The sequence below is a fragment of the Cetorhinus maximus genome, chromosome 28 (genome assembly GCF_964194155.1).
Source record: "Cetorhinus maximus chromosome 28, sCetMax3.hap1.1, whole genome shotgun sequence".
In the NCBI taxonomy this organism is placed as follows: Eukaryota; Metazoa; Chordata; class Chondrichthyes; order Lamniformes; family Cetorhinidae; genus Cetorhinus; species Cetorhinus maximus.
Window position 1 is genome coordinate 10043856 of NC_135906.1, and position 13036 is coordinate 10056891.

General features: G+C 47.0%; 1 protein-coding gene across 1 annotated transcript in view; it reads right to left on the reverse strand.

Annotated features, from left to right (window-relative positions):
- LOC144668756 (adhesion G protein-coupled receptor L1-like) overlaps positions 1-13036 on the reverse strand; it is a 153445-nt gene that overhangs the window by 14361 nt on the left and 126048 nt on the right. The window contains exon 16 of the mRNA XM_078531087.1: positions 11340-11508. Within this exon, the coding sequence (XP_078387213.1) occupies positions 11340-11508 (169 nt within the window). The remainder of the gene's footprint in view (positions 1-11339; positions 11509-13036) is intronic.

Sequence of the window (13036 nt, forward strand, 5' to 3'; positions counted from 1 at the left end):
GTCGGTAGTTAGGAAGGCAAATGCAATGTTGGCATTTATTTCGAGAGGACTAGAATATAAAAGCAGGGATGTGCTGCTGAGGCTTTATAAGGCTCTGGTCAGACCACATTTAGAATATTGTGAGCAATTTTGGGCCCCGTATCTCAGGAAGGATGTGCTGGCCCTGGAGAGGGTCCAGAGGAGGTTCACGAGAATGATTCCAGGAATGAAAGGCTTAACATGTGAGGAACGTTTGAGGACTCTGGGTCTATACTCAATGGAGTTTAGAAAGATGAGGGGAAATCTGATTGAAATTACAGAATACTGAAAGGCCTGGATAGAGTGGACGTGGGGAAGATGTTTCCATTAGTAGGAGAGACTAGGACCCGAGGGCACAGCCTCAGAGTAAAGGGAAGACCTTTTAGAACAGAGATGAGGATAAACTTCTTTAGCCAGAGAGTGGTGAATCTATGGAATTCATTGCCACAGAAGGCTGTGGAGGCCAGGTCATTGAGTGTATTTAAGACGGAGATAGATAGGTTCTTGATTGGTAAGGAGATCAAAGGTTACAGGGAGAAGGCAGGAAAATGGGGTTGAGAAACTTATCAGCCATGATTGAAAGGCGGAGCAGACTCAATGGGCCGAATGGCCTAATTTCTGCTCCTATGTCTTATGGTCTAAGATAGTCAAGATAGCTAGTTAACAAAAATTGCCCGTCATTGGCAGGACTTGATGGCCAAGGAAGGTGTGTTCATAACACGACCAAACAGGTTGATTATCAACCTGCAAATCCTTCCAACACACGCCAATGGCAGGCGGTAAGAGTGGGAGAGATTCCTGGTCAGCCGTGTGATGGAAAGAACATTGGAGCCTCCACCATCACTATTCATAGCTCCGGGTGACAAAATGACTGTAAAAGTGCATGTTTCCACAGCAACTCAGACTACTTGTGGTGGAGGGGGTCCAGTTGGCTGGACAGCTGATGTGGATGCAATTGGTACCGACATGACAGGGTTCACCCCCTATTCTGGGCTGGGGTGGATTCAGGAACCTGCCTCATTCCTTAACTGTGGTGGAGTTTGCGGCACTGTGGGTCGACCTGCCTTTGGACAGAACTGAAGAAGGAAAAGAGGTAGTCAGGGATAGGATGATGGGACGGTGAGTCAGGCGGGTCGGGGGGGGGGGGTTGTCGAGGATGTAGTGATGGAGGAGCCTCAGCTCTTGATTTTGATCAACAGCTCCGAGGCTACCTGTGTAGGTGAGAACAAGGACTGCAGGGTGGATGAGTAAACCAGCCACAGCAACAGAGGGGGGGGTGGTGCAGGAAGCCATTCAGGTGGAGGTAGTGCAAAGGAATGTGGTAATGATAGGGGACAGTATAGTCATGGGGAAAAGATATTGTTCTACACAGCCATGCCTGGGAAGGTTGTGTTGTTTGCAGGGGTGCCAGGCTCATAGATGTTCCCACGCAGCTGAAGAAGAACTAGGAGGGGGAGAATCCAGGTGCCCTGGTTCTTTGGGAACAAGCAGCGTTGGTGGAATTGGAAATGAGAGACTTTGAGGAGTTCGTGGCCAAATTAAAGCGCAGGGCCTCAAAAGTAATCATGTCTGGATTGCTACCTCAGCCACATGCCAAATGGCAGAGTGGTAAAGAGATTCAGAGTTAAAAGTGGGGCGGGAGAAATGGCGTGGGCAATGGCACCAACACTGGGGGTAAGGGGGAACTGTTCTGTTGGGGTGAGTTTCACTTAAATCGGGCTGGGATCAGCGCCTTGGCGAATCGAATAACTAGGGCAGCAGACGAGGCCTTAAACAGTAAAAAGGAGGTAGGAGGATTCAGTAAAGGATAAATTCAAAAGCAGCAAGGGAATTGTCAAGGGTCTAGAGCAGAGCAGCTCCTTGGGTGAAAAGGAAGCAGAGCGGATCAGGACACAGTGGGCAGTGTTCCAACATCTGGGCCAGAAACTCAAGGTTCAAGTTCCACTTCAGGACTTGGTGGCCACGGAAGGTGTGCTCATAATGTGGCCAAACAAGCTGATTATTAGCCAGTAACTCTTTCCAATGTGACTGATGGTTGGCGGTGAGAGCGGGAGAGTTTCCTGGTCAGCCACACTGCAGAAGGCAATGGCAAACCACTGTAGTACTTTGCCAAGCATAATCATGGACCAATCCAATGGAAGTCCACGGTTGCCACTGCCCCCTTAGGGCATGGTACCTGGAGGAGGAGGAGGAAATGTATCTACAGGTGTGTAATCAGGAAGTGATTAGTGAAACTAGACCTGAGCCCATTAGAGGCAGAGACAGGTGGAATTATAATGGAGAATAAAGAAATGGCAGAGGCATGAAACAAATTTGTGTCTTTCCTTATGGTAGAACACACAGAAAATGTTCCGGAAATAATGGAGAACCAAGGGTCTAATGAGAATGAGGAGCTTAAAGAAATCAATTTGAGTAAAGAAACAGTACTGGGGAAATCAATGGGACTAAACTGCAACAAATCCCCTGGAGCTGACAACCTGCATCTTGGGATTTTAAAAGAGGCAGTTGCAAAGATGGTAGATGCATTGGTCTTGATCTTCCAGAACTCCCTCGAATCTAAAACAGCTCCCAAGGATTGGAAGGTAGCAAACATAATCCAGTTATTTAAGAAAGCAGGAAGAGAGAAAATGGGGAATTATAGTCCAGTTAGTCTAGCTTCAATAGTAGGCAAAATGTTAGAATCTGTTATAAGAGACATGGTAACAGAGCACTTAGAAAATCATAATATGATTAAGAAGAGTCAACATGTAAGGGAAATCTGCAGAGTTTTTTGAGGATGTAGCTAGTAGGATGGATGAAGGGGAACCACTAGATGTGTATTTGGAGTTTCAAAATGCATTCAATAAGGTGGCACACAAGCTGTTATTACACAAAATTAGGACACGTGGGATAGGGGTAATATATTAGCATCGACTGAGTATTAGTTAATGGACAGAAATTACTCACTTAGGAATTAATGGGTAATTTTTGGATTGGCAAAGCAGTGGGTTACCTCAAGCTGAGAACTCAGGCCTCAGCTCTTTACAATCTCCATTCATAACTTCGATGAGGGGACTGAGTGTAATGTATCCAAGTTTGCTGATGGTACAAAATTAGGTGGGAAAGTGGGTAGAAAGAGGCCGCGGAGGGATATAGCCAGGTTGGGTGAGTGGGCAAAAACTTTGCAGGCGGAATACAAGGTGGTGAAGTGTGAAGTTATCTACTCTGGTGTGAAAAATAAAAAAAGCAGAGTATTTTCTGAATGGTGAGAGACTGGGAAATATTTGCATTCAGAGGGATTTGGGTGTCCTCGTACATGAATCAGAGAAAGTTAATGTGCAGGTGCAGCAAATGGTTAGGAAGACAAATGACATGTTAGCTTTTGTTAGAAAGGGATTGGAGTATGAGAGTGTTGCGGGGCCTCAGGCAGAAGGTGGCTATGTCGGGGGAGAGTGCAGAGCAGGGGGAACTGGTCGGCCCCTGGTGGGCCCATTCCTACAGGGAGCAGTATCTTTGACAAGCAGAGAGGCAGAGTCAGATGTCATGAGGTGAGCGAGAAAGCAGCCAGGACTAATTCAGGGCAGTGTGACAAGAGTGTAGGGCAGCTTGCAGCCCCTCAGGGTGGCTAAAGGGAATTGGAAACCTAGTCAGACTGACTGGCAACAACCCTGTCTGAGAAGCCTTGAGAGAGAGAAACAGCAGGACTGCAGCCGCAAGCTTTTTTTTATTCATTCATGGGATGTGGGCGTCGCTGGCTGGGCCAGCATTTATTGCCCATCCCTAGTTGCCCTTGGTGGTGGTGAGCTGCCTTCTTGAACTGCTGCAGTCCATGTGGTGCAGGTACACCCACAGCGCTGTTAGGGAGGGAGTTCCAGGATTTTGACCCTGCGACAGCGAGGGAACTGCGATATATTTCCAAGTCAGCTGGGGAGCAGAGCGAGCCTGGTGTGTGGCAGTGTCGAGGAGCTGTGGCCCCGAATAAGACAGAGGTTGGGAGCATCAGCAGTGACCATTCTCTGTTAATAGTTTGTTTCTCGGAGTTACACTTTCCCTTGAGCTTTGTTAAAGCTTTTATGCTAGTGGAATAAATGAACCTCGTTTTATCTCCTTCATGCAGCCTGTGTGCTCAATCTCGTTATAAGAGTAAAGGAAATCTTACGACAATTATACATGGTATTGGTGAGGCTACATCTGGAGTGTTTGTCTCCTTACCTAAGAAAGGAGATACTGCCCTGGAGGGAGTGTAGCAAGGTTCACTAGGCTGGTTCCTGGGATGAGGGGATAGTCCTCAGAGGTGGCATTGAGTAGACTAGGCCTTTTATCCCTGATGTTTAGAAGAATGAGAGATGACTTGACTGAAACAGGTAAAATGCTAACCAGGCATGATAGGTTAGTTGCGGAGAAAATGTTTCCCTTGGCTAGGGAATCTAGAACATGGGTTAGCGGTCTTAGAATAAGGGGTTGGCCATTTAAGACTGATATGAGGAGAAATTTCTTCACTTAAAGGGTTGTGAAGCTTTGGAATTCTCTACCACAGAGAGCTGTGGAAGCTCCACCATTGAGTTTATTCAAGAGAGAGGTGGGTAGATACTTGCGTAGTGAGGGAAATTAAAGGATCATGGGGATGGTGCAAGAAGGTGGAGTAGAGCTGGAAGGCCAGCCATGATCTTGTTGAAGCTTGAAGGGCCAAATGGCCTAGACCTGCTCCTGTTTCTTATGTAATCTGCCCTTGAGTATAGAAGATTAAGGGTGTTCAAATCGGAGTGCTTAAGGGAATTAACGGATTGGATAGGATAGATAGAGAGAAACTATCTCCCCTTGTTGGGGGGAGACAGGACAAGGGGGCATAACCTTAAAATTTGAACTAGGCCAGTAAGGAGTGATGTTCAGAAGCACCGCTTCATCCAAAGGGTGGAGGAAATCTGAAACTCAATCCCCCAAAAGCCTGTTAAGACTAGAGGGGGGAGTTGGCTGGGGGTGGGAGGGGGGAGTTGGCTGGGGGTTGGGGGGTGGTGGTGGAGGCGGGGGGAAGCAACTGAAAATTTCAAAACAGAGATTGATAACTATTTTCTTGGCCAAAGGTTATTAAAAGTTATGGAACTAAGGCTGGTAGATGGATTTAAGATACAGATCAACCATGATCTAATTGAATGGAGGAACAGGCTTGAGGGGCTGAATGGCCTCTTCCTGTTCCAAATGTGAAAGTGGGTGTCAGAGAAGAGGCTGACATTTAGCTTTGGTGCAAGGATGAGAAACTGATTAGCAGCCGAGTGCTGATCTTCACGTTTTATCCCGCACGCACCCGCTAACCCTCCTCAATCCTCTGCCTATTTGTTAGGCAGCTGAACTAAAAATAAAGCAGACTCCTTTGATTTTGTGATTCAGGGAGGCTGAGAGCCCCTACTTCAGGGCTTGAGTCAAGGATGAATAATGACCAAATGTGCAGCCCGGACAATGTCCAGAGCCCACTGTCCACCAAACTCGTCCCTCCTGTGCAACTGGTGGCTCTCCTGGTAGAATCTCCACCACAGACCACAGCACGTGCGCACCAATCCACGGGCTGCGGAGCCCAGCAAATCGGCCGCAAGGACTCAGGAGGAAATTATCCTCACTGCTTCAGAGCAAGTTGAGTAGATCAGATGGCAGACTGTCGGCGCAATTAAGGCATTTGCCTCTGGTTTGTTAAGCAGCAGCTGTCGCCAGGCTGGGAGCTGGGAGAGGTGCCAGGCAGGTGAGTACGTTGCCAGCCTCATTACTGTTATTGTCTGTTATTGTCAGTACTGGTAATAGGCCACTGTCCGAACCCCTCTCCCTGTCTCTGCCTGAGTATCACCCGACTTCAACCTTAACTAAGCTCATCCACTGCTGGAACCCTCATCCATGTCGTTGTCACCTCCAGCCTTGACTATTCCAATGCCCTCCCATCATTGATTGTGCACTCAGCCCCACTTTGCTTTTGATTGAAATCAATAGACAGGGTATATGATTCACTATTACCTGGTTTACACTCGCTCAAAGTTATAATATTGGAACAAAGTTCCTTGACCATCAACAGGACATGGAAATGGTGAGAATAAGAGCATGCATCAGTAGCTTATCACTTGTTTCATTCGTTGAAGACAGCAGGAGTAGGCCATTCGGCCCTTCGAGCAAGCTCCACAATTTAACTAGATCATGGCTGATCTTCCACCTCAACTCCACTTTTCTGTACTACCCTTAATGTCATTGGTAGCTAGAAATCTATCGACCTCTGCTTCGAACATACCCAATGACTGAGCCTCCACAGCCCTCTGTGGTAGACAATTCCAAAGATTCACCACCCTCTGAGTGAAGAAATTCCTCCTCATCTTAGTCCTAGATGGCCTGCCCCCTATTCTGAGGCTCTGTCCCTGGTTCCAGATCTCCCAGCCAGGGGAAACATCCTTCCTGCATCCACCCTGTTGAGCCCTGTAGGAGTTTTGTACACTGGTAATGAACACAAAGTTGCATTATTCTCTGTGATAGACCATGACCTTTGTACCATCTGCTGTTGAGGATAGTACCAGCAGTTTGCTTAACATGGATTCCAGATTGGTGATGTCTTGATCAAACTCATCCAAATGGTGTTCCAATGGATTCCCAGTGGTCAAACCCCTTCATTCACCTCCATTGTCTAGAATCCCAGTGGACCAAAACCCTCCATTCACATCTTTTTTCTAAATTTTTCCTTTCATAGGATGCGTGAGTCGCTGGCTAGGCCAACATATATTGCCCATCCCTAATGGCCATTGAGATTTGTACATTTTCTTACACTGCTCCCGGATGTGCACTCACTCACACTGACCCAAGCTGTTCAACCAAGGGATGTAGTATCTCACTGCTTTATTTACTGATCTTGCATAAATAGGTGTTGTAATATGCCTTTAAGGGATAGGAGCATGACATCTCTAAAAGGGAAGTGTGTCATGAGATCCAGTCTTAGTTTCACTTTGGCCTGTGAGCAGAACACAGCACACATAGCTCTGCTGCTGCTGATGTCTTCAAGCTTCCTATCTTTGTATAAATGTTCCCATGTGTCTAGACTAAACAATTGTATCTTGCAGTCATCTCTATCACAGCAAGTTAACCATATTCCATATTGCCACCTATTGCCACTTAGCTCCCATGTTGTAATATACCTTTAAGGGATAGGAGCATGACATCACTATAAAGGAAGTGTGTCATGTGATCCAGGTTTAGTTTCACTTTTGCTTTTAAGCAGAGCACACCTCAAGTGAGCCCAGGTATGTCCTGTATACAAAAAGCTGGACAAATCCAACACAGCTATTTACCGCCCCATCAGTCTACTCTCGATCATCAGTAAAGTGATGGAAGGGATCATCAACAGTGTTATCAGGTGGCATTTGCTTAGCAATAACTGCTCACTGACGCTTAATTTGAGTTCTGCTAGAGGCACTCAGCTCCTGACCTCATTACAGCCTTGGTTCAAACATGGACTAAAGTGCTGAACTCTAGAGGTGAGGTGAGAGTGACTGCCCTTGACATTAAGGCAGCAATTGACCGAATGTGGCATCAAGAAGCTCCAGCAAAACTGGAATCAATGAGAATCAGGGGGAAAACTCCCCCCTGGGTTGGAGTCATATCTAGTACAAAGGAAGATGGTTGTAGTTGTTGGAGGTCAATCATTTCAGCTCCAGGACATCACTGTAGGAGTTCCTCAGGGTAGTGTCCTCGGCCCAACCATCTTCAGCTGCTTCAACAATGACCTTCCTTCCATTATAAGATCAGAAGTGGGAATGTTCGCTGATAATTGTACAATGTTCAGCGCCAATTGTGACTTCTCAGATACTGAAGCAGTCCATGTCCAAATGCAGCAAGACCTGGACAATATCCAGGCTTGGGTTGACAAGTGGCGAGTAACATTTGCGACACATAAGTGCCAGGCAATGACCAACTCCAACAAGAAAGAATCTAACCCTTGCCCTTTGACATTCAATGGAATTACCATCGCTGAATCTCTACCATTAACATCCTGGGTGTTACCATTGGTCAGAAACCGAACTGGACTAGCCATATAAATACTGTGGCTACAATAGCAGGTCAGAGGCTAGGGATCCTGTGGCAAGTAACTCATCTCCTGACTCCCCAAAGCCTGTCCACCATCTACAAGGCACAAGTCAAGAGTGTGATGGAATACTATCCAGTTGCCTGGATGAGTGCAGCTCCAACAACACTCAAGAAGCTTGACACTGTCCAGGACAAAGCAGCCCGTTTGATTGGCACCCCATCCACAAACATTCACCCCCTCCACCACTGACGCATAGTAGCAGCAGTGTGTACCATCTACAAGGTGCACTGCAGGAACTCCCCAATCCTTCTTAGACAGCACCTTCCACACCCACGACCGCTACCATCTTGAAGGACAAGGACAGCAGATAGATGGAATCACCACCACCTGGAAGTTCCCCTCCAAGTCACTCACCATCCTGACTTGGAAATATATCGCCGTTCTTTCACTGTCACTGGGTCAAAATCCCGGAACTCCCTCCCTAACAGCACTGTGGGTGTAACTACACCACGTGGACTGCAGCAATTCAAGAAGGCAGCTCACCACCACCTTCTCAAGGGCAATTAGGGATGGGCAATAAATGCTGGCCTAGCCAACGAAGCCCACATCCCTTGAACGAATTAAAAAAAACACATACACACAAGGCTCTGTTGATGATGATGTCTTCAAGCTTTCTACCTTTGTATAAATGAACCCACAGCATGTTTACACAATCCTTTATGAGTGATTGGTGCCTTTATATTGTTATAAAAACTTGACAGAAGGCACTTGTTAACCCATCAAATCAAGGACCAGCAGCTTCACCGTAGCTAGACACACCTGGAAACACTTCAAAATTGATACCTTGATTGTCAAATATACATGTCATTACCAACAGAATTATCTTGTATTGACAACTGACAATTTAAAGAGATTGCGGCTTTTTTCCTTCGTTGACTGACTTGATGCAGTGAGTGCATCCCACTGAAATGGAGCCAGTGCCACCTGGATGTGAAGATGTGACAACAAACTTCTCTTTCCGTGAAAAACAACAGCATTTGACAAGATGCCATTTTTACAAAGTATTTAGAGCACAGAAACACACTCAACCCAACAGCTCCATGCTGTTGTTTATGCTTAACAGTCTCCTCTCACTACCTTCCCCATACCTTGTCAAGGTATCTTTTCTATTCCTTTCTCCCCGATGCACTTATCCAGCTTCCCCTTAAAGGCTGTTTTTGTGAGGGTTACCTCCTGCCTTCCTCTCCCGAAAGGATTAATGTGATGGCATGGCGTCAACTTGGTGCCACACACACATCGCTTGCTTTCAAAAAAAGCCTGAACAGCATTCATAGGTGATTCAACCCGAGCTCTAAGTAGGCCCGATCCTGCAGCTATCCGACATTCCACCCCCCCGCCCCACCGCCCCCGCTTCCAGCAGAGATGGCTGGAGTGGGAACTCTGGATGTTTTTCCAACTACGTGGGTTCTGCAACCAATCGTGGCAAAACGGATGCCTTGCTGAGGCAGCCAATCATAGTGCTATTATGCCTGGTTGAGGCAGCCAATCACAGTGCTAGTCAGCCTTGTCGGAACAGCCAATCACATTGCTATTTGCCTTTTTTTGCAGCAGCAGCCAATCACATTCTTACGCCTGGTTGAAGCAGCCTATCACAGTGCTACTGTGCCTGGAGGTTGCTAAGGCAGCCAGTGCCAGGGGAGATTGGGAATTGAACCTGGATTCTTTCTGATTGGCTACGCACTGCTTCAGTGATTAGGGGGTGCAGTAGAAAGGGTGAACAGATGGGATTGCTAATGTATGACATAGATGATGATGTACGCTGATACTAGTCAGTCATTCTATCTCTCTCTGTCTCTCTCTAGAGAGAGAGAGGTTGGAATCATGCCTAAGAGCTATGTGCCTACTCTATAAGCTGTTTTGAAGTAGTATTAATAAAGAAGTGTTAAGTGGATACCAGTGTATCTCTGTCTGAGAAACAAGTCCCATGCCTAGAGTCCAAGAGTCAAACCCAGAACATAGCAACAGTTCAGAATAGGGGCCAGTAAAATTAAAGAGCTAATTCTTCCACAATGCTCCCAACTGTGTTGTGAGTACAAGTGAATTGGACAGCAAGGCTGATCTATAAGAATGCCATTGCCACAGAAACAGAGAAACATGTGTCAGTCATTTAGCTCCTCAAGCCTGTTCCCCCATTCAATCAGATCATGGCTGATCTGTGAATTATATTTCTGGTAAACAAAAAAAAAACCTATCAATCTCAGATTTAAGATTAATATTTAATCTGGCATCAATTGCCATTTACTGCAGAGAGCTCCAAACTTCTACCACCCTTTTGTGTGTAGAAGGTCCAGAGCTTCTGATTTCCGGGGGTTTGTCTCCTTGAGGTACCCCAGAAGATGTGCTGGGGGACCACCCCATGCCCGGTAATCCCCATGCAAGGGCTGCACAAAAATTGCCTGGGAAGTTCAAACGTCCAATGGATAATTACCCTGTCTTGGGAGCCATCCGATACTCCGATTTAAATCACGGACTCCGGATGGTTCCAACTCTCTTACCAGAACAGCTACCCAAGAAAGGTTAGAAGGATTAAAACTACTTTTAACTCCTGGGTTAGCTCCTGGGTTAATTCCCGGACCCCCTACTGGCCCCCTTGACTACACCCCCACCCCTCCACTGGAACCCTCACCTGTGGCTCCCTCGCACCCTCCTCAAGTGACCACCTGACACCCCTGACCCATCCTACACTCCATAACCACCCCCCAATCCATCCTACACCACCCCCCAGCCTAAAACCTCACCCATTTACTTTGCACACCCACCTCCTCCCTGACTTTTCAAACGTGGCTAGGACCTTTAAACTTCCCTGCTTTATGGCAGCCAGTGCTGTAAAAAGCAGGGGCAAGGCTTCACTTTCCTCTGTGCTGCTGCACTAGACTAAGAGGATTCCTGAACAGCTGTGCTGCATATCCCTTAGCAGGTCCAAGTTGGAAGGTCGGGCGAGAAATGTGCAGCTCCTGACCAAGAGGGACTGGAGCGGCAATTTGACTGTGATTGCCACTTCTTGGAAATTCTGGCCTGAAGTGCTTCCTAATTATCCTCCTGGAAGATCTGGCTCTTATTTAGACTATGCGCCCTAGTCCATGACCTCTCAAAAAGCAGAAATAGTTTCTCTCTGTAACACCCCATCTGCTCCCCGTAATATCATGGAAATTATGAGCAAATCATTGCTTCAACCTCCAAAATTCCAGGGAACGTCCTTGAAGATTAAATTCAAAGAGTTTATGAGGAGCCTTACTTTCTTCTGGAGAGCGCAGTGAAAAATGAAGATGAACATTCCCTGGAAGGCGTTGAATGTTGTGAAGAGATAGGCCATCACCATGGACTCCTCATTGATAAACATCAGGCCAAAGGCCCAGGTGAGACCCAGCAGGAAAAGGAGAGCGATGGCACCCAAAGCCCAGGACCTAAAAGACAGCACAAAGAGGGATCAGTTAGTCTCTGTACACAGAAGAATGAGAGGCTTTTCATAAACGGGGAGGGAGAGGAGGTCTCAAAGCTCTGTAGTGACTTCAAGAGAAGGTGGTTATAAATTCAGCAAACGGAGATACTCGCCTGGAAAGTGTTACCATTTTAATAGGTTGCTTAACCCCAAATGGAATGATGGAATACTCCCCACTTAGCTGGATGAGTGCAGCTTGCACAACACTCAAGAAGCTCAACACCTTCCAGGACAAAGCAGGCCACTTGATTGACACCACATTCTCAAACATTCACTCCCTCCACCACCGATGCACAGTGGCAGCAGTGTGTACCATCTACAAGATGCCCTGCAGCAACTCACCAAGGCTCCTTTGACAGCACCTTCCAAACCCATGACCTCTACCACCTTGAAGGACAAGGGCAGCAGATACATGGGAACACCACCACCTGCAAGTTCCTCTCCAAGCTACTCACCATCCTGACTTAGAAATATATCGCCGTTCCTTCACTGTCACTGGGTCAAAATCCTGGAACTCCCTCCCTAACAGCACTCCTACGCCACATGGACTGCAGTGGTTCAAGAAGGTAGCTCACCACCACCTTCCCAAGGGCAACTAGGGATGGGCAATCAATTCTGGCCCAGCCAGTGAAGCCCACATCCCATGAATGAATAAGAAAAAAAGGCACAGGGACCGGGGACACTAACACCAGAATCATCTTTGCAAACACAACTCATGCTCAAAATTGATTTTGGCACATAAAGGGGTTACGGTACAGCAGCAGACCCCAAACCAGCATTGTAGGTGGAAGAGTCAGCTCGTTGCATTCCTGATTCTCATCCTCCCTGGTTGTCTAACCACTGGGTTGTATACACTTCCCCGCGGCTAAGGAAAGGCTTTGTGAGTGAAGACGGATTTTGTGAACCTGAAGGAGCAGTTACATGTGAAACAATAGCTGAATGGGTGAGGGAGTGACCCCTATAGTGAGCAGGGATTCAATGACATTCCCAGTGCTTGAGAGGGCAATCACATCCTTCTTTGGCCAATTGGATACTCGCCTCAGAGAAGGCCCTTTCTAATGGTGCCAACCATCGTGCTCCCCATTTAAACCTACCTGTGCGTGTAGGCAGGATTACACTTGTTAGACTCTGTCTGTACAACAGCAGGTACAGTGGGGCACTTTTTGACTTTGTTTGATACTGTAAACTGGGTGACAACGAGTTGGTGGGTCCCCTCAGTTTACACCTCTCCCCATTTTTACTTCCATTGAGATCAGCCAGGGCTCAGTGGGTAGCACTCCTGCCCCTGAGTCAGCTGGTTGTGGATTCAAGTCCCACTCCAGAGATTTGACTGCAAAATCCAGGCTGAAACTCACAGTGCAGTACTGAAGGAGTGCTACACTGTCGGAGGTGCTGTCATTTAGGTGAGATGTTAAACTGCCACCACAATTGAACGTAAAAGATGCGATGGTGCTACTTTAAAGAGCAGCTAGGGGAATTCTCCATGGTGTTTT